Below are 22,291 nucleotides of genomic sequence, written 5' to 3' on the forward strand. Positions count from 1 at the left end.
TGCGCTGCGCTGCGCATGCTCGGCCGCAAAGCACCGCGGGAAAAGGGCTGGGCCTCCGCGACCTTTCGGTGCCTGGGAAGTGGCCGTGAGAATCCTCCCCTGGCAAGCGGCCTGGAGAGGAGCGTGTAAGCCTCCGTACGTGGCCCCGGTGCCGGTCTTTACGTCTGTGCCTGTCGGATGGGCAGAGAGTTTCGCGTGTGGAGGGAGGAGGAAGCGTCTTGTTGGGTAGAGTTTCTGGAGACACGGCCGTGCGTGCGGTTTCCGCCGTCGGGGCGTCGGGAATTCGGAGAGGAGGCCCCCGGTTCGCGTTCGCGGTCTCCTGTAAACGGACGCTCACTGAGCCGGCGGGTTACTGCCCCCCGCTTGCGGCGTGTCTCGTCGTCTGCGGCTTCCGTGTCGCACTCGGGCTTCCAGCCTTTGGTTTCTCTGCGGCTTCCGTTTCTAAAACGTTCGTCTGATAACATTAGTGGCGTCTCCTTCGTTCAGTGGTCATTGGTTTCAACCTTGGAAACCTGGAACTCCTTTTGCAAGTTGAATCGTACACGGGATCTCGGCTAAAAAAGATGAAGTAATTATTTAAGAGTTTGACTTTTTTAAAAAAAAATGGTTTTTAGGTAAAGGTAATAGAATTTTTCTTTTTTTTTTAATATGTTTTTATTTTTAGAGAGATAAGGGAGAGGGATAGAAAGAAACATCAGTGAGAGAGGAGCATCACCCATGGGCTGCACGCCCCCACCTGGGGATCAAGCCCGCTTTCGGGGTCCTACCGACCCCTTAGTTCCTGGGTCCACGCTCAGTCACTGAGCCCTTACACCGTCCGGGTTTAAAAGTTTGACCTTTGATGAATTAGGATTTGATCTCGGATCAGATGAAGGGGCAATTTTTATCACTTTATGTGTGTTTTGCTTTAGTATGCAGGGTGGAGAGTATCGTGGTTTGCATGGACTAGTGTTTGCAAATGGATATTTTTTCAGCTTTCTCAGGATGCCATATTGGCAAACTTTTCAGTTAAACTCAACCGAAAGCTTGAAAGTAGATGAGAATTTCTTCTCAGGAGTTGAATTCCCCAGTAACATCTGACAATTACTTGTCATATAACATCTCATCCCAAATAACATCTCATCCCAAATTTTGTAAGACAAGAAGCCCTTAACATAACAAGAACTAAATTACGCCCTATCCAGTTCGGCTCAGTGGATAGAGCATCAGCCTGCGGACTGAAAGGTCCCAGGTTCGATTCCAGTCAAGGGCATGTACCTTGGTTGCAGGCACATCCCCAGTAGGGAGTGTGCAGGAGGCAGCTGATCGATGTTTCTCTCTCATTGATGTTTGTAACTCTCTATACCTCTCCCTTTCTCTCTGTGAAAAATCAATAAAATATACTTAAAAAAAAAAAAAAGAACTAAATTACAACACCTTGCCCATTTAACTCCTAGGTTTTGGCAAGAATATTAGAGCCCTGACCGGTTTGGCTCAGTGGATAGAGCTTCCGCCTGCGGACTGAAGGGTCCCAGGTTCCATTCTGGTCAAGGGCACCTCCACAGTAGGAGGTGTGCAGGAGGCAGCTGATCAATGTTTCTGACTCTCTATCTCCCTTCCTCTCTGTAAAAAATCAATAAAATGTATTTTTTTTTAAAAAAGAATATTAGAGGAGTGGATGCCTTTGCTAAATTAGTGAATTTGCTTCTGGGGTTTTCTGTGCATGAAAAAGGATAGGTGTAAATTGTAACCTTCCTCGTCAGTGACATAGCTACAAGGAATTGAACATTTACCCAAATGGCAGGAAAAGCTATTTTCTGGAGATCTGAAGTAAATTTTTATTTTTAAAATGAGATGCAGCCCTGGCCGGCATTATTCAGTGGTTAGAGCTTTGACGGCACACTGGAGGGTCACGGGTTCAATTCATGGTCAAGGGTATGTACCTGGGTTGTAGGTTTGATCCCACCCTGGGTCAGGGCATGTGTGTGTGTGGTGGGGGGGGGACGGGACGGGACAACCAATGGATGTGTATCTCCCATTCATGTTTTCTCTCTCCCTCCCTCCCTCCCTCCTCTTTTCTCTCTCTTTCTCCCCCAACCCCCCCACTACCTTCCGCTCTCTCTAAAAATCAATGGGGAAAAATATCCTCGGGTAAGAATTTAAAAAAGGGATGGGAATGAAATGTTTGCTGAACCTCAAAGGCTACTTATTTATAGGATTAATTTCAAAGTTTTTGGTTTTCAAAGACCTTCCTGACATGATCCCTTTCTGCTTTTCCAACTTCATTTCCTTCCACTACCATTCTTGTATTTTATCTTTAATGGTAACTCCACTCCTTACTGGTATAGTTCCAATATGCTTTTGCACATGCTGCCCCTATACCTGGAATATCCCTTATTATTGCTTCATAGAAACCTACTTTAATATATTTTATTGATTTTTTTACAGAGAGGAAGGGAGAGGGATAGAGATTTAGAAACATCAATGAGAGAAAAACATCAATCAGCTGCCTCCTGAATACCTCCTACTGGGGATGTCCCCCCAACCAAGGTACATGCCCTTGACCAGAATCGAACCTGGGACCCTTCAGTGTGCAGGCCGATGCTCTATCCACTGAGCCAAACCGGTTAGGGCTTAGAAACCTACTTTAAAACCTGGCTCAAGCCCGGCTGGCATGGCTCAGTCATATTTCTCTCCTCCCCCCTTCCACTCTTTCTGAAAATCAATGGGAAAAAATACCTTCTGGTGAGGCTTTAAAAAAAAAAAAAAAAAAGTTATAGGCCAGGGGCATGACTACCCACCATGATCTGCCCAGTTAAGAATTTATGATCTGATCACCCTATGAGGTTACTTTCCATAGAACCCCTTGTTTTGTCCACATGGGGAATTATGCATTGGGGGAACACAAGTACTTTAGAAGCAGGTGGGGGAAATGTTTGAAAAGACATAGGAGAAAAAAAACAAAAACGAGGGGGTATAAATTCAATAAAAATGAAAAAAAAGACATAGGAGAATAAATAGGTCTTGGAATCATAGGACTCAGGGAAGGAGAGAACTTCAAGAAGGAAAAGTAGTTCTGAGAGGGGCAATAGGTTTAGAGGTTGGATCATTGAATGTGTTTAAATGCTTATATATGACAGGAATCAAGGAGGGGAAGAGGGGTTGATTCAGATGATAACTGGCTCAATAGGAGGGCAGTGGTGGGGAGAGGTAGTGCGTACAGGTGATTGGATTAATGTCAGATAGAAAGATTTACATTTTCTAAGACTATCTGATAAATAATCAGATTATTTTTGGATTTGGTGGCATTATGCTGTACTCAGACCAAGGAGAATAGAAGTGGAGAAGACTAGTCCCAGAAGAAAGTTGAGAAGTGGAAAGCAAAGCTGTATTGGGGAAAAGTGGATGAAGGGAGGAAAGTAAGTATTGGTATTGTGAGAACCTCGAGACCAAGCTATCTGAAGACCCTTTTGTTGCTTGTATGAGCAGCAGGAAAATGGCACCAGGTGTGAACCTTGGTTCAGCAAACTCAGTTCTTGAGTTCTGGCTAAGGGAAGAATTCAGAGCCACGTCTCAAATTATAAAAGAAAGTTTATTTAGAAAGTCACGGAGGTAGAGTGGGCTATAGGGAGTTGGAGGAGTTCTTATCTCAGAACTCTTCATCAACTCATTTTTCATTTTAGGTATCCGGAAACTGTTCCCCAAGAAGAAAGGAAGTGGAGAATTCCTTTACATCAGATACTCAAATGAAAGAATCACCAACAGAGGGTGGTGACAAGGCAGTGGCACTGCCACTACTGCAGCTGGATGAAATTAAGACAGAACCCGACAATGCTCAGGTAAAATGGTACTTGTTTTCTTTTTTCTAGAGCAGCATCAAATTATAAATTTTAGTTATTTAGATGCTGGTTTATTGGTTGAAATTTTTAAATCCCAAAGCAGTGGATCAAATAATATAAGGTATGTGGTGTTCAGTGCCAAAACAAGTATGTACAAGAGTGTGATTTGAGAGAAGAATGAACTGTTTCGAACTGGTCGCCCACAACTGCCCTCCCCTGCCAGCCTGGTCACCCACAGCTGCCCTCCCCTGGAGGCCATCTTGTGGCCATCTTGCAGTGACGTGAGGGCGTCGTGTGAGGGCGCGAGGACCACCTAGGCTTTTAATAGTATAGATTAGGTGAAGTCACATTTAGGTACAATCCTATATAATAAAAGGATAATACGCAAAATGGCCCTAACTGTGGAACAACCGGTCGCTGTGATGCACACTGACCACCAGGGGGCAGACGCTCAATGCAGGAGCTGCCCCCTAGTGGTCATTGCACCTCCACAGGGGGAGCACCACTCAGCCAGAACTGGCTCATGGCTGGCCAGTGTCCTGCCTCTGTGGCAGCGCTAAGGATGTCCTCTGAGGGCTCCTGGGCTGCCAGAGGGATGTCCGACTGCCAGCTTAAGCCTGATCCCCTGGGGAGAGGGCCTAAGCTGGCAGGTGGACATCCCCCAAAGGGTCCTGGACAGGCTGAGGGACACACACACACACACACACTCTCTCTCACTCTCCCCCACCACCACCACCACCCACACCCAGTGCATGAATTTTCATACACCAGGCCTCTAGTAGAAAATAATGTAGTATTTGATTGGTGTTATTAGTCAAAGGTCACCAAAAGGGGAGTGTTTATCTATGTGCCATGGTTCAATTCAACTGTACAAATTCACTGAATAGACTTTAGCATAATTTATCATTTTGTTCAATTAAGTGGTTGTTTAAAATACATTGTGTTCATTATTTTCTTTAGGAGTATTGTCAAGCCCAACAGTCCAAAACTAAGGAGAATGAAGAGAAAATAAGCACTACATTTACAGACAGTGGTAATGGAATTTTTTAAATTAACCCTATTTATTCTGACCAATATGATAGCCAATTTATTCTTTTTTAGAATGTCATTGAATAGTGCATTTTTTGAGTTTTAAATCCAGAAGTAGCTTGTAAAATAAATTGGGGGGAAAAAAGCATACTTAATTTTATGTAAATACTGAATGTGTTCTTTCCTGTTTTGTGTTTATAGCTTCACAGACGATTACAGGCATTCAGCCTTCTCTGGCATCATCTGGCATGAATAAAATGCTTCCTTCACTTTCAACCGCAGCTATTCAGGTTTCCTGTTCTGGTTGTAAAAAAGTTCTTCTGAAGGGGCAAACTGCTTATCACAGAAAAGGATCTACTCAGCTTTTCTGCTCCACACCGTGCATCACTGAATACATTTCATCTGGCAGTTCATCAGCTCTTCCCAAGAGAACTTGTGCAAACTGCTCAAGGTATATAATTCTAAATTATGCCACTTTTTACTTCTCTACCAAGATCTTGATTAGAGTCTTGGCTGTAGTTTTCTACATTTTCATTTTTTCTGAAGAAATATTACCTTGGTTTAGGGCAGTGGTCGGCAAACTGCGGCTTGCAAGTCACATGCGGCTCTTTGGCCCCTTGAGTGTGGCTCTTCCACAAAATACCGACTTCTGCGCATGGGCCACGAAGTTTCAATCGCACTGTACATGCGCACCTGCACATGGTATTTTGTGGAAGAGCCACACTCAAGGGGCCAAAGAGCCACATGTGGCTCGCGCGCCGCAGTTTGCCGACCACTGGCTTAGGGAAAAGCTGCTTCTGTTTTCAGTTCCTCTAATAGAGTCTTTAGAAATCTTTTTTTTTTTTTTTAATATATATTTTATTGATTTTTCACAGAGGGGAAGGGAGAGGGATAGAGAGTCAGAAACATCGATGAGAGAGAAACATCAATCAGCTGCCTCCTGCACACCTCCCACTGGGGATATGCCTGCAACCAAGGTACATGCCCTTGACCGGAATCGAACCTGGGACCCTTCAGTTCGCAGGCCGACACTCTATCCACTGAGCCAAACCAGCCAGAGCTAGAAATCTTTTTAGCCCTAGCCGGTTTGGCTCAGTGGATAGAGCATCGGCCTGTGGACTGGAGGGTCCTGGGTTCAATTCCGGTCAATGGCACATACTTGGGTTTCAGGCTCAATCCCTAGTAGGGGGTATGCAGGAGGCAGCCGATCAATGATTCTCATCATTGATGTTTCTGTCTCTCTCCCTCTCCCTTCCTCTCTGAAATAAATAAAAATATATATATATTTTTTAAAATCTTTTTATGTTATTTATTGAGAGATTTGCAGAATTTAAAATGTGAGTTCTGTTTCTCTTTAACTTTGAACAATGTGATTTCCAAAGCTTTTATGGTATGCCCATTTTATTTGATTTAACTGTGTAGGGAGCAACCTTTCAAAAAAAATTAATCATATAACAGTTATTTTGAATCTTCAAAGGTATAACTGAAGTTATTTAATTTTCTTGAAAAATTGAATAGCCATAGGTAAACATGGATGGATATAATCTTTTCAAGATTTCTGTGAGCTATTGTTTTGGTCTTAGTTTACTTTTTTACATATGTAAGTCATTTCTGATATAGAGAAAGACGGTAGTAGTCATTTTGTAATAAATTCATGAAAAATGTCCAGAACTTTGAACTATGCCCTGAGATGTGTAAAGCATCAGTGCTTTGAGAGTCTTACTGTATCTAGTATAATTCTGGTTTATTAATACTCATTACATGATAATGCTAAGTTTTAAATGTCTTTGTTTCAGAACACAAATTCCTTTCAAATGATGTCTTATTTGGGAATCAGATTACCATAATTTGAATCTTCTTTTTTTAAAATACTTTTTAAATTGATTTTTTATTTATTTTATATTTTTTAAAATATATTTTTATTGATTTCAGAGAGGGAAAGAGAGAAGGAAACATCAGTGATGAGAGAGAATCATTGATCAGCTGCCTCCTGCACACCCCACACTGGGGATTGAGCCCACAACCTGGGCATGTGCCCTCACCAAGAATCCAACTGTGACCTTCCGGTTCATAAGTTGATGCTTAACCACTGAGCCACACCTCCTGGTCACTGTTGAGGTTTTATAGCAATGATTTTTAATCTGTTTTTAGTTAATGAAATTCTTAATATATTTCATGAATGAGATAAAAAAATAGCTTGGAAAATGACATTTTAAGTCAGGTTAGACGACTTTTTTTTGAGAGCTGTGTATTTAAGAAGTATCATTTCTGTCCTTTAGTATCCCAGTTGGAACCAACTGGAGATCCTGAGAGCAATCAGTAGAGTTCAAAATAGGCCCATGTACTAATGTTGAACACTTATTTGTAGGAAAGTTGTTCAGATCTATGCTGAGAGTTTGTTTAAGCTAATTTTAGGCACTTGTTACAAAATTCCCCTTTTGAGTTTTTATTTATAAGGCTTTAGTAGATTAGAAGCAGCAATCTAATATACTAACAATATAAGCCAGTAAGCATTTTCAGAGTTCCATGCTTCTGTCAATGCAATATCTTCTGCCTCTCTTCCCAACTAGCTAATTTTGTGTCTTAAAGGTCTGCCTCAAATATCTTTACCTCTTATCTATTCCCACACTATTCCTTCCTCTTTTACTACCATCCACCCGCCCATATTTATAGTTCATGCTCTGTTTTTATAGTGTTCACAGCTCCCAAAACATTGATCATAAAATTAATGTTTTAAAGAATTGATACTGCCCAGTTTAGATAATGAGCTTCATCTTCTTCATTTTTTTTAATGTTTTTATTAATTTCAGAGAGGAAGGAAGAGGGAGAGAGAGAGAGATAGAAACATCAATGATGAGAGAGAGTCATTGATAGACTGCCTCCTGCACGACCCTTACTGGGGATCAAGCACCCAACCTGGGCATGTGTCATGAACTGGAATCTAACTGTGACCTCCTGGTTCATGGGTCAGTGCTCAACCTCTGAGCCACACCTTCCGGCTACAATGAACTTCTTAACATTAGAAACTAGATTACAATCATCTTTATATCCCCATCATGTAAACACTGCCTGGCACCAGTGGATCCTAGAATTTTTGTCATGAAGTACAAGGATAACACAACTCAAACTGCATTTAGAGCTGTGATTTAAACCAATAAAATGATTGATGATGTGATAATGAAATGAACATGTTATTTTGGGTATCATCTGTTTAAAAGGGTAGAAAAAGCATGCATAATACACTAAAACTTCGTAAACGTTGAGCTGTTAAAATAGTGTTCATTTCAATAGTATTTAATCTCGGGGGGGTAGGGGAGCAATAGGGGATAAGGACACATATGTAATACCTTAATCAAGAAAAAATAAGAGTATTTAATCTGAAAAACTATTATTCTGAAATATTGATATTCTGGAGGTTCTAGGTAGCCAGGTATGTTGGTCATTTCCTGTAGTGGCAGTTCTCAAATTTTCTGTTCTCCAGGCCCCTTTACACTCTGGAAAATGATTGGAGACCCAAAGAGTTTTAGCTTTAGATAGGTTATGTCTACCAATACATACTGTTTTAGAAGTTAAAACTGAGGAATTTAAAAACTATTAGCTGATTTAAAATAATGCACTCAGTGCATGTTGACATGAATATCATGAAAAATAGCCTTTTTTAAAAAATTTCGTGAGAAGAAAAATTTAGTGGGCATTGTTTTTATCAGTTTTACTTTAATGGCAGGCTGGGTTTGCATATCTGCTTTTGTATCCAGTTTCTTGCAAAATACTGTTTTGGCAGAAGTCTAAAGAAATCTGGCCTTATAAAATGTGTAATTGAAAAAGGGAGGGAAAAAAAAAGAGAGAGGAATGTTCTACTAGCATTTAGATCATTGTAGATGCTCTTTGATACAACATCAGAAAACGAAGTGGTAGGTTTTTAAAGGTTGGTTGTAATATGTAATCTGAAACCATATCAATGAACTTTTTGTACTGCTAAATTAAAATTCATTGGTCTATTTGTACTTTGGTTATTTTCCCCAGAAATGATTTCTGTTACGTGCAATCAATTGAAAATATTGGTTTAGTGAGTTATGCAGATGTTGATGTATTTCATTACACAATATTTTTAAAATCACTTGTTTTTTTTAAATCACTAATGTCATCAGGAATGTCTAAGTGATGGGGAGCGATTAAGCTGGAAGTAGCAGATACAATTTTTCAAAAATTCTTATTTTCAATGAAGCTCAAATTTTATCATTGGCAATGAATACTGCCAATTGTGTTCTTTGAAGTAACAGTCTTACTTAATTCATTTTTGAGAAAAAATATCTTCCAGGTATCTACTTCTGGGTAATAGTTGTTCTTTCAGGTAAAAATGTGTTTCATAGAAAAAGTGGCTAACCTAGGTTATAAGTCTTAACATTCCCACACGTGGTTTTCCTTGAGACAACCGTCATTCTTGAGTGCACATGGGTAATTCTTTATGCCTATATCCTATTTTACCACACAGAAAAGATGTGATGTACTCAAGGATCAAGTTTAGTAAAGTGAGTAATTTTTACAGCGAATGCTTGGCTGTGAATAACACTAGTATTGGTACATTTTTGTGCTACTGCCTTGATTTATGGTAAGGTTCTGGCAGTTTTGCCCACCATTGCTTTTTTTTTCCCCCTCACAACTTATCGAGGTGAAATTCACATAACAAAAAACCATTTCAGTAACATTCATACGTTGGCAGTGTTGTACAACTACCACCTCTATCTAGTTCTAAAACATTTCTGTCACTCCAAAGTAAAATGCTTTATTTAGTTTCTCCACATTTCCCTCTCCTGTCCCCTCAGCCCCTGGCAACCACCAGCCTGTGTTCTATGTATTTATCCATTCTGGATATTTCATATAAATGGAATCCTACAGGTGATCTTTTATTCCTGGCTTCTTTCCCTTAGCATGTGTTTGAGCTTCATCCATGTTGTAGCTTGTATATCAGTACTTCATTCTTTTTTATAGCTGAATAATACTCCACTGCATGAATATACCACAATTTCTTTATCCTTTCATTCATTGGTGAACATTTAGGCTGTTTTAACTATTGTGAATAGTGCTGTTATGAACATGCATGTACATGTTCTTTTTTAAGTACTTATTTTCAATTCTTTGGGGTGTAAACCTAGGCATATAATTAAAGGGGCCACCATTGCTTTTCAGATGTACAGTTAAAACAAATAACATCTTTTTAAAATATGTATTTCTTTATTGATTTCAGAGAGGAAGGGAGAGGAAGAGAGAGATAGAAACATCAATGATGAGCGAGAATCATTGATTGGCTGCCTCCTGTATGCCCCCCCTACTGGGGATCAAGCCCGAAACCCGGGCATGTGCCCTTGACCAGAATCGAACCTGGGACCCTTCAGTCTGCAGGCCAACACTCTATCCACTGAGCCAAGCCGGCTAGGGCAGTGATCAGCAAACTGCAGCCCCTTGAGTGTGGCTCTTCCACAAAATGCCACGTGCGGGCATGCACGTACAGTGCAATTGAAACTTCGTGGCCACACTCAAGGGGCCAAAGAGCCACATGTGGCTCACGAGCCGCAGTTTGCTGACCACTGGGATAGGGCAGCAAATAACATCTTAATGTGGAAATAGTTTTTATTTTGTGGATTTCCTCAGAGCATCTGGGGGATCCCGAGGGATTTACAGATCATACTTTGAAATCTTCTGTCCTGTAGATTCCAAAGTTGGTCAGGTATGAATATGTGACATCATTTATTATTTCTAGCACCAGCTGACATAGGTTAGGTAATCCTTAAAACTGCATAAATCAGATGTGTTTTATAATCCCTACTTTATATATGAGTAAATTAACATGTAGAGAATAAAAATGACCTATAAGTAAAAGAACTAGATATTAAATTTGGGTTTTCTTATATGAAGGCTGATATTCTTACTGTTTCACAGTTCTACAGGTAAATGAAACAATAAGGGAGAAGGTTGTTTGAGGGTGTGATTTAGCTTATAGAGAGAAATTATAATTATGGTAAAAACTGTTTAATGATGCCCTATTCTTCAGGTAAATGAAACAATAAGGGATGCCCTAACTGGTTTGGCTCAGTGGATAGAGCATCGGCCTGCGGACTGAAGGGTCCCAGGTTCGATTCCAGTCAAGGGCACATGCCCAGGTTGTGGACTCGATCCCCAGTAAGGGGCGTGCAGGAGGCAGTTGATCAATGATTCTCTCTCATTGATGTTTCTTTCTCTCACTCTCCTTTCCTCTCTGAAATCAATAAAAATATTTTTAAAAAAGAAACAAGGGAGAAGGTTGTTTAAGGGAGTGATTTAGCTTATAGAGAGAAATTATAATTATGACAAAACTGTTTAATGATGCCCTTGTTATTTATTTTCAGAGACATTTCAAATCTAAAGGATGTCATCAGTGTCCAACCGAAAGATTCTACCTTTAGCAAAATTTTTTGCAGCCAATCTTGTCTAAGAAAACTATCTGTTAAGCTATATACTGATAGGATTTCAACCAAATGCAGCATGTGTCAGAAGACTACTCTCGTAAGTTGCAATTTTTTCATCTTTAGGGACTCTGGTTGATCCGCTTAAATACTAGAATTTTTACTGAATCTTTTTTTTTTTTACCCTAGATTCAGTATGAAGTAGAATATCAGAATGTGAAACATATGCTTTGCAGTAATGCCTGTTTTTCAAAGTTTCACTCTGCTAACAACCTCACCATAAACTGTTGTGAGAACTGTGGAGTTTACTGTTACACTAGTTCTGATCTGTTCCATATACTTCAGGTGGAAGGACAGTCCCATTACTTAAACAGTTCAAAGAATATTACAGCATGCCAGCAGGTATGAATAAAGATGTGTTGCCTAAAGGGAGGACGACTCTATTTGAATTTGACTGCATAGGACTCAATGAAAAATTGAAGATTGAGTCCCTTCTATTAGTTTGCTTGTGAATGGTTTCACTTTAGGAACATGTGGAGGTAATAGATTTTAATACCATTGGGAACAGTTTCAGTTGGTAAAATGATGGAGATGAAATAAAAGGCTTCTGATAGTTCCTTCTTGAAAATAATTCATGATAAGTGCTAGGTGGAGATTTTCCTAAAGAATCTCAGGTGATCATCTTACCTTGAGGAAAGCCAAGCAGATGGAAGCTCGTTTATAAACTACAAATAAAGCTAATTCAAATAACAGTCTACTGGTAAGACTCAGCCACAAAAGTGTTTTTGTTTTTAGTTCCATGTATTTCTTTTTTTTTTTTTTTAACACATTTTTATTGATTTCAGAGAGGAAAGGAGAGGGAGAGAGAGACAGAAACATCAATGATGAGAGAGAATCACCCCCTACTGGGGATCAAGCCCGCAACCTGAGCATGCACCCTTGACCGGAATCCAACCTAGGACCTTTCAGTCTGCAGGCCAACACTCTATCCACTGAGCCAAATTGGCTAGGGCCCATGTGTTTCTTCACACCTAAGCAAGGTTAAGGTGAATCAAGAATGTCATGCTTTTTCTGAGTGAATCATAGGAGGAAATAAACCAATGAGAAATACCCCCCTACTGTTGATAGGAGAGTCTTGGGTGGGTGGTCTGAGCAGAGAAGCTTTGGTAGATGCAATGAACACAGTCTGAGCCCCTTTCATGACGTGGGATTATCACATATCGTGTTTATATGATGCTTTGAGACTCAACTCTATCCGTATATAATTCTTTCTTTAAAAAACGTTACTGGCCCTAACCGGTTTGGCTCAGTGGATCAAGTGTCAGCCTGCGGACTGAAGGGTCCCAGGTTTGATTCCGGTCAAGGGCGTGTACCTTGGTTGCGGGCACATCCCCAGTGGGGGTGTGTAGGAGGCGCCTGATCGATGTTTCTCTCATCGATGTTTCTAACTTTCTATCTCTCTCCCTTCCTCTCTGTAAAAAATCAACAAAATATATATTTTTTAAAAAAGTTATTGAAGATGGGAATCTTATCAAACCACAATTCAAATAGGTCATTTGTGAGCCACATCTCTTTTTATATATATAGATAGCTATAGATAGATATACATATACATATGCATATTTTTTTTGTATTGATTTCAGAGAGGAAGGGAGAGGGAGAGAGAGATAGAAACATCAATGGTGAGAGAGAATCATTGGCTACCTCCTGCACGCCCCACATTGGGAATCGAGGCTGCAACCCCGGCATGTGCCCTTGACAGGAATTGAACCCGGGAGCCTTCAGTCCACAGGCCAACGCTCTATTCACTGAGCCAAACCAGCTAGGGCAAGCCATATCTTTTTTTTATGGCAGACTGCCCACACCAGAGAATATAATGTCTTGGGAACAGAAATGGGACAATGGAAGTCAGGGAAATCTTCCAAAGGCAAGAAATGCCATTCCTTATTTTCCTTCTTTATCCCTCACACTTAATAAATACGCCTTGTCCTGGTTTTAAGAACCTATATTGAGTACTTACTTATCCAACCTATGTGATGGGGTAGGGCTGATTTGGGTAAAGGAGTTTAAAAGCACCACCTAGCCCGGCCAGTGTTGCTCAGTGGTTTGAGCATTGCCCCATTCACCAAGAAGTCACTGGTTCGATTCCCAGTCAGAGCGCATGCCCAGGTTGCAGGCTTGATCCCCAGTAATGGGGCATGCAGGAGGCAGATTATCGTTTCTATATCATTAATGTTCCTCTTTCCCTCTCTCTTCCTCTCTCTCTAAAAAATCAATATAAACAGCCCAGCTGGTGTAGCTCAGCAATTGAGCATCAAGCCAGGAACCAAGAGGCCACTGGTTTGATTCCTCCTCAGGGCACATGCCCCGCTTGTGGGCTCGATCCCCTGTGGGGGGTGTGCAGGAGGCAGCCGATTGATGATGTTTCTCATCATTGATGTTTCTCTCTCTCTCTTAAAAAATAAAAAAATCAATAAAATATTTTTTAAAAATAAAAAAATCAATAAAAACATATTTGTTTTGTTTTTTAAAGCACCACCTAACACTGTAAAGCATTCAAGATATTGTGTGACAGTGTTAATGGAGAAAATCTAAATTATTAGTGAACTATAATCAAGAATTAGAAAGTGTTCATATCTGTCTAAAAATGGGGTGACTTAAAAAGTGGGTTGTTGCCAAAACTGGTTTGACTCAGTGGATAGAGCGTCAGCCTGCAGACTTTTGAAAGGTCCCAGGTTCGATTCCGGTCAAGGGCATGCACCTGGGTTGCAGGCACATCCCCAGTGGGAGATGTGCAGGAGGCAGCTGATTGATGTTTCTCTCTCATCAATGTTTCTAGCTCTCTATCTCTCTCCCTTCCTCTCTGTAAAAAAATCAATAAAAATATATTTAAAAAAAGAAGAAGAAGAAGAAATGCAGAATCTTGGCTCCACCCAGACCGCCTGAGCCAAAAACTGCCTTTAAAAAAAAAAAAAAAAAAGTGGGTTGTTTGGTAGAAATGTAATTATTTTGGCTACATCTCAGTAGAGTATATTATTATAAGTATTATCTTTCCCATATGAATAATTAATAATAAATTATACCACTATTGTTGGTTAATGTTAAATATCAGTGGATTTTTAGGAGTTTCTGAAAATATAATCATACTAATAAAGGATAAAAATACAAATTTTCAAAATTATACTCTGCTTTTTGTTTCATTGTTTCTTTGCCAATATTCTTTCACAGAAAAAAAATTGTACAAGGTATTTTAATTTGTCTTTGTACTTTGTGGCCACAAAAGCAGTTCTGTTTCATCATTGCCATCAGTATTAACTTCTTAAACTCAAGAATGATGGTTCCTGTTTTACTAAAAAGAATACTAGTAGGTGATGAATCTCACAGTTTCTCTCTTTTTCCTTTGCACATATACTGCTTATTGAACACACTTTATTCTATACCTCTTACTGCTTCAATGCTTTCTTTGAATATGCTTGCAATTTTTACCATGCAAGTTGGCCTAGAAAAAGTGACTTCCCACAACATCTTGTGAAGTGTGTTAAGACCTTTTCTAGCTCCTCCTCAGCACCAATAGGTTTTCCTGAATTGATGCTCAAACAGGTTTTGAGGAAAAAGCTATAGTTGTAAGACTTTTTTTTTTCCATAAAATTGGCTTTGATTGCCTGGGATGGTGAACATCTTCTATGATCACTTTTTTCATTGCTTGCACATATATTATAATTGCTATTAACATATCGGACAAAAAATACAAATAGTTATCTAATAGATTGATCAATTTCCTGTATTTCAATCATTGTAACTTATGATGCCTTTTCTGGTCTTTAATAAGGTGAAAATGTGGGTTCACTGTCATTAATTTGTAGAGTAGTGGTATTGGGTATATTTTTATGATAGTATGTTAAAAATTTGTCATATACCAGGAATATATTATATTAATCTCTTAACAGAAACCAGCCCGAACACTTATATCTGGTCTTTGCAAATCATTGAAGCCCTCAGATGAAATGATTGAGATTACCAATGACCTGGGGAAGACAGAGCTTTTCTGCTCTGTTAATTGTTTTTCTGCTTACAGTAAAGCTAAGATGGAATCTTCTACAGGTAATATTTGCTTAGTAATCAGAGGTTTAGTAATTACTGAAGAATATTATCGCTTCATTTAATTTATAACCTTTATTTCCAAATTAGATTTAAAAGTCAGAACCATTCAAAACTTGTTGCAAAGAAATGGTTTCCAGTATTTTTGTATAAAAGGAAGACTACTTTACCACCAGAGATTTAATATTTGTAAAGATTGTTGTGTTCTGCCCTAACCGGTTTGGCTCAGTGGATAGAGTGTCGGACTGCGGACTGAAAGGTCCCGGGTTCGATTCCGGCCAAGGGCATGTACCTGGGTTGCGGGCACATCCCCAGTAGGAGATGTGCAGGAGGCAGCTGATCGATGTTTCTCTCTCATCGATGTTTCTAACTCTCTATCTCTCTACCTTCCTGTCTGTAAAAAATCAATAAAATATATTTAAAAAAAAAATAGATTGTTGTGTTAGAATAGAATCCTGTACTTAGCCCTCCTTTGTAAAAACAAGGCTATTAGAATTTTCACATGAAAGTGGAGCCAGTTGGATCTACTTTGAACTTCACTAAGAGAAAAGCACAGATAATCCAGGGCCAACTATGTAATACCATCGAAGAACCACATATAGCACCAGTGGTGCTATTTACATAGTCAGTGGAGTGAATGATGCTCTTGGGGCTTGTACATCTTGCAAAATGGCTTATTATTGAAATATCTACAATACTAGCTTAGCCCTAGCCAGTTTAGCTCAGTGGATAGAACGTCGGCCTGCAGACCAAAGGGCCCTGGGTTTGATTCTGGTCAAGGGCATGTACCTTGGTTGCAGGCTCCTCCCCAGCCCATGCCCTGGTCAGGGTGTGTGCAGGAGGCAACCAATCGATGTGTTTCTCTCACATCGGATGTTTCTGTCTTTCCCTACCCTATACTCCCTAAAAATCAATGGAAAAATTTCCTCGGATGAGGATTAAAAAAAAAGTGAGAATTAAAAAATACTAGCTTGGATAGCAACCCAGCTCCATTCGTATTGAGGTTTGTGAATCCTAGAAGAGTTAGAAGTGATACCCATTAGTAGATTCTGTAGGAGTCGCTTTTCTGTTCTTTTTTCTTCTTCTTTCTTCTTCCTCTTTTTAAAAATAAAATATATTTTTTTATTGATTTCAGATAGGAAGGGAGAGGGAGAGAGAGATACAAACAAGAATGAAGAGAGAGAATCATTGACCGGCTGCCTCCTGCATGGTCCTAGGGCACAACCTGGGCATGTGCCCTTGACCAGAATCAAACCCACAACCTGGGCATGTGCCCTTGACCAGAATCAAACCCGGGACCCTTCAGTCCACAGGCCAATGCTCTAGCCACTGAGCCAAACTGGTTAGGGCATTTTTATTTTTTTTTAAATCCTCATCCAAGTATATTTTTCCATTGATTTTTAGAGAGAGTAGAAGGGAGGAAGTGACAAAAGAGAGGCACATCGATTGGTTGCCTCCTGCATGAACCTGACCAGGGATGGAGCCTGCATTCAAGGTACATGCCCTTTGGCCAAAATTGAACCCAGGACCTCTAGTTCATGAGCCGACACCCTATCCACGGAGCCAAACTTATTAGGGCTCTTTTTTGTTCTTCATGTGTAATTTCACAGAAAAAGTTGCTTTGAAATTTAAAACAAATAGCATAAAGACTGAGGAATTGTTTGCAAAGGTAAAAGATATAAAATGATAAGAAAGTAAATTATTGTATAAATGTTGTTATTGATATTATCCTAAAGAACCTGGCTATCCCTAATCCCTACTAAAAATTATCCCAATACACAGCAATTCCTAAAGCTATTAGATATTTGCATTGTTCTTTGAAACACTTGTTATTAAACAATGCTAATTGATTCTGCCTGGTTTATAAGAAATCTCTTTATTTTTATCAGTAAATGTTTCCATGGTGCACAATACTTCAACAGAGCTCCTTTCTCCAGAGAAGCACCTTTCTCCAAAGAAAGATACAACTCCAGTTATAAGCAATATAATGTCATTGGCAGATACTCATGCTGCCCTGCCCATCATGAACTCTGATATCTTACAAGGTAAAAATTGATGTGCTAGTTGACATAATATAGTTTTGCCCTGCTTGATGATTTTTCTATAGTCTAAGTTTTCTTTATGTTGTCTCATATAAAAGAAGCAATTATTGTTTATGATGCTGTTTTATAGATTATGGTATAAGATCTTGAATTTATGCTTTAACAGGTACAGTTTCTTCAGTAAGAGGAAATGTCCTATTGGATGTAAGTTGTTGGGGTTTGGGTTTTTTTGGCTACTGTCTTTTCTTAAGCTTTTTAAATCGTGTGTGTGTGTGTGTCTGAGCATTTTAATTCCTATTTTGATGCTAGACCTCAAAAAAGTAGAGCAATAAACACCTTTTGGTATTTATATTCAGTTTCCCAAATCTCAAGTTTGAATTTAAATTATTAATAAGAATATTTAAAGTATTCTTAACCCAGCATAGTGGCTAAGGGTGGAGGCTCTAGCCCCAGAATAAAGAGAAGTATTCTTTTTTTCCTTTTTAAATATATTTATTGATTTCAGACAGAGGAAGGGAGAGGGAGAGGGAGAGGGGAAAAAAACATCCATGATGAGAGAGAATCATGGATTGGCTGCCTCCTACATGCCTCTCGCTAAGGATCAAGCCCACAACCTGGGCATGTGCCCTTGACTGGGAATCGAACCCGGGACACTTCAGTCCACAGGCTGACACTCTATCCATTGAGCCAAGCCAGCTGGGGCAAAGAGAAGTATTCTTAGTCATGGTTTTTCCTTTAGGTTCTTTATTAATTTTCTTTCTTAATATTTATTAAGTAATTCTACTCACCTAAGCAATAAAAATTTTTATTACATACCAAAGTCCTTTGAACAAATGATATTGATTCTAGATTGCAAATAGATGTTATAAATAATTACTAATGTTGCCCTAACCGGTTTGGCTCAGTGGATAGAGCGTCGGCCTGTGGACTGAAGGGTCCCAGGTTCGATTCCGGTCAGGGGCATGTACCTTGGTTGCGGGCACATCCCCAGTGGGGGGTGTGCAGGAGGCAGCTGATCGATGTTCCTAACTCTCTGTCCCTCTCCTTTCCTTTCTGTAAAAAATCAATAAAATATATTTTAAAAAAAATAATAATAATAATTACTAATGTTTTCCCCTAGTGGAGTTCATACTGTAACTTATGCATTCACTAATTGTGTTAACTAGCATAGATGTTTTTGATATTTTCATTATTTGTAAACAGTTAAAACAAATGTTATTTTATCATTTTTCTCCTAAAGGTTTCTAAGAGTTCACCCAGTGAGTCAAGCAGTGGTATCGCTAATAGTAGTATGGAACAACAGCTAAGCCTTTTGCCATCTTCATCAGTACTCAGTCAGCATACATCCCATATAGAAGTACAAAAGGATCAAGTCTCCAACCAAGATGCTACACTCAATAAGAAATCTATGAAAATAAGTAATAGACTATGTTACCCAAAATTTACATCTAAAGTACAAAAAGTTAAAAGTAAATCCCAAAGTATTAAAAAATCTTGGTGTTCAAATTTTCAGAAGTTAGGAACCACTATTAAAAAGGATTTAACATTCTGTTATTCCTGCCAGTTGTTCTGCCAGAAAAAATATAGCTTTGGAGGGGAGTCATTAGCAACCCAAGGAATTTCTAATTGGAAAAAAACTCTGAAAAATTTCACAAAGCATGAAAAAAGTATAATGCATTTGAAGTCATTGCAGTTTTGGAGGGAATACCAGTTTTGTGATGAAGCTGTCAGTGACAATTTATCTATTCATTCAAAACAGATGGAAGGAAATAAAAAGTACCTAAAGCTTATCATCGAAAATATTTTATTTCTTGGAAAGCAGTGTTTACCCTTAAGAGGAAAGGACCAGTCTATTTCATCTGTGAATAAAGGCCATTTTTTAGAATTGTTAGAAATCAGAGCAAAAGATAAAGGAGAAGAAATATTTAGACTTATGAATTCACAAGTTGATTTCTATAATAGCACACAAATTCAAAATGATATTATTGATATAATAAAGACTGAAATGTTACAAGATATTGCGAATGAGATCAATGTCTCCTCAGCTTTTTCAATAATATGTGATGAGGTAACTGATAGTGCCACTAAAGAACAGCTTTCAATTTGTGTAAGGTACCCAGAAAAAACATCGAAGGCTATCATAATTAAAGAAAGATTCTTGGGTTTCATAGATGTTGAAGAGATGACAGGAACCAGTTTACACAGGACTATCACAACTTACCTGCAGCAAATTGGAGTTGATATAAATAAAATAAGAGGCCAGGCCTATGATAGTACTACTAATTTGAGGGAAAAATTCAATAAAAGTGCAGCACAATTCAAGAAGGAAGAGCCAAGAGCTTTATACGTACATTGTTATGCCCATTTTTTGGATTTAGCAGTAATTAGGTTTTGTAAAGAAGTAAAAGAACTCCGAAGAGCTCTAAATACACTGAGTTCTGTGTTCAACATTATTCCTATGTCTAGGGAAATGTCTGCAAATTTTCAAAAGATACGAAAGCTAAGTCAAAACAAAACATGCAAGAAACATATATCACAATCATGTTGGACACTCCATGATCATACATTACTATCTGTGATTGAGGGCCTTCCAGACATTATTGAAACATTGGAAGATGTATCAAGCCATTCTAACACAAGTTTGGCTGATGAATTGAGTGATTTGTTGGCAATGGTTTCCAAATTTGAATTTATCTTTTGTTTAAAGTTTCTTTATCGAGTATTAAGTGTTATAGGAATTCTTTCCAAAGAGCTTCGAAGTGAAACCATAGACATTTTTTCTTTGTCTTCAAAAATAGAAGCAATTTTGGAATGTTTATCATCTGAAAGAAATGATGAGTGTTTCAAAATTTTCTGGGAGGAAGCAGAAGAAATATGTCAAAAAATAACCTGTAAAGGTTTTGAAGTTGAAAGGCCTTCTTTTCATAAAAGAAGAAAAATTCAGGAAACAAGAGCTCTTAATAATTCAGACAATATGTTTTTTCCTACCTCCACAGAAGAACAATACAAAATTGGCATTTATTACCAAGGATTAGATACTATATTACAGAATTTAAAAATATATTTTTCAGAATTTGATTATTGCAAAGTGAAGCAAATTTCAGAACTATTATTAAAATGGAATGAACCATTAAATGAAGCAACAGCCAAACATGTCCAAGAATTTTATAAACTTGATGGAGACATCATCCCAGAACTTCGATTTTATCGGCAATATGCAAAGCTCAACTTTGTCATAGATAATGATCATATTAATTTCAGCCACCTTGGCTACTTATTTATTCAGCATGGTCTTCATAACAATATTCCTTGCTTATCAAAGCTATTATATATTGCTTTGTCCTGGCCAGTCACTTCAGCAAGTGTTGAAAACTCATTTTCTATACTGCCTCGTCTTAAAACATATTTATGTAATTCCATGGGACAAGAGAAGCTTAGTGGCTTGGCCCTAATGGCTGTTGAACAGGAATTAGTAAATAAACTGCTGGAGCCTGAAAGACTCAGTGGAATTGTGGAAAAGTTTATACATCAGATGAATAAAATATAGTATTTGCTCACTGAATTTACCTGAGTTTCATATTTCTATTGGAATATAACAGTTTTTATTTCAAATGTTTGTCTAAGAAAAATCTATTTTCAACTTGCCTTTTTCACTTTACATGGTATTTTTGAGATTGTTCCATGTCAACACATAAAGAATTTCTTGATTCTTTTTGTACAGCTGCACAGAATTGTATGAATGTACCATGATATATTGGGAACAGACATTTTAATTGTTTTCTTAGTATAAATAATGCTTCATTTAATAACTTTGCACATAAGTCATATTGCATATTAGTAAGTTACTGTAAGATAAAATTTTAAGTTAGAATTACTAGGTCAAAAGATTTGTGCATCCTTTATTTTTGATTGGCACATTGCTTTCTGTAAGGATTATGCCAGTTTACAGTCCTGCTAACAATATGTGAGTCAAATATTTTTATTTTTGCCAATCCATTAGTTGAATAAAGGTATATTAATCTCTGGAGATTTAATGAGTGGAATTTTGTACTGTCACTTAAGAATAAGGTTGGGTATGTGCTTGAGCCATTTGTATATCCTTTTCTGTGAACTGTTAGCATTTGAATATTAAAACTTAACCTTTAAATATGAATATTAAATGTTAATATTAAATATTAACATTTAATATTTAAATATTAAAATGTTGCTGAGTTTTTGCATGAAACCCTGACAAAGTAGTCTGCACAGTCCCAAAATAAGACTAGGTAGTGAAAAAATTCAGAAGCAGGTATAAGACCTGAATGGTATTGGCTGTCTGTATTGGTCATGGAGGAAAAGCAGTGGGATGTCTGATGGCCTTGAGAATAGATCCCCCCAATCAGCTTTCCATTGGAAAGCATGCAGGCCAATTTGAAAACAGCCAAAACAGGAAAGGATCCTGAAGATGCCCATTTGCAGGTGAATTTAAGGGGACTGAAGATGTTGAAATAGGCTAGGTCCTTATGAACTCTTGAAACTAATAAACCTAAGCTTCATTCCAAAACAAAATCCATTTAAGGAGAAACTACTGGCTGTAGATACCAAGTTGAGCAGGACAGGCAGACAATAGGGGCAGAGGAAAGACAAGGTACATATTAAAGTGAGCGAGAGAAGACAAGGAAGCAGATCTCAGTAAAAATACTAGTAATAGGCCCTACTGGTTTGGCTCAAGTAGAGCGTTGGCCTGCGGACTGAAGGGTCCCCAGGTTTGATTCTGGCCAAGGGCACATGCCTGGGTTTCAGGCTTGACCCCCAGTAGGGGGCAGGCAGGAGGCAACCAATCAATGATCTTCTCTCATCAATGATGTTTATCTCCCTTCCTCTC

The 22,291-nt window shown here is 38.6% G+C and overlaps 1 protein-coding gene across 5 annotated transcripts; it reads left to right on the top strand.

Moving 5' to 3' along the window:
- The first annotated feature begins 29 nt into the window (after window positions 1–29).
- On the top strand, window positions 30–21,454 carry ZMYM1 (zinc finger MYM-type containing 1). 5 transcript variants are annotated; one of them, XM_036349526.1, is made up of 10 exons: window positions 30–135; window positions 3,663–3,818; window positions 4,779–4,851; window positions 5,049–5,298; window positions 11,231–11,387; window positions 11,477–11,689; window positions 15,235–15,388; window positions 17,275–17,430; window positions 17,594–17,631; window positions 18,668–20,974. In XM_036349526.1, the coding sequence occupies exons 2-10, from the start codon at window positions 3,726–3,728 to the stop codon at window positions 20,972–20,974; spliced, it is 3,441 nt and encodes a 1,146-aa protein (XP_036205419.1). In that variant the 5' UTR covers window positions 30–135; window positions 3,663–3,725. The 5 variants fall into 5 exon arrangements, with proteins under 5 accessions (XP_036205419.1, XP_036205418.1, XP_036205421.1 ...); XM_036349525.1 differs by lacking the exon at window positions 30–135 and adding an exon at window positions 433–568 and having other exon boundaries at window positions 18,668–21,454; XM_036349528.1 differs by lacking the exon at window positions 30–135 and adding an exon at window positions 433–568 and having other exon boundaries at window positions 11,633–11,689; window positions 18,668–21,454.
- The last annotated feature ends 837 nt before the right edge of the window (window positions 21,455–22,291 follow it).

This window comes from Myotis myotis, unplaced genomic scaffold (assembly GCF_014108235.1).
Source record: "Myotis myotis isolate mMyoMyo1 unplaced genomic scaffold, mMyoMyo1.p scaffold_m19_p_2, whole genome shotgun sequence".
In the NCBI taxonomy this organism is placed as follows: Eukaryota; Metazoa; Chordata; class Mammalia; order Chiroptera; family Vespertilionidae; genus Myotis; species Myotis myotis.

Excerpts from the sequence above, each read along its gene's own strand:
- ZMYM1 (XM_036349526.1), top strand. The coding sequence starts at position 3,726 with ATGAAAGAATCACCAACAGAGGGTGGTGACAAGGCAGTGGCACTGCCA. Across the intron at positions 3,819-4,778 it reads CAGAACCCGACAATGCTCAG|GAGTATTGTCAAGCCCAACA; the intron begins GTAAAATGGTAC and ends TATTTTCTTTAG. Across the intron at positions 15,389-17,274 it reads TAAGATGGAATCTTCTACAG|TAAATGTTTCCATGGTGCAC; the intron begins GTAATATTTGCT and ends TATTTTTATCAG.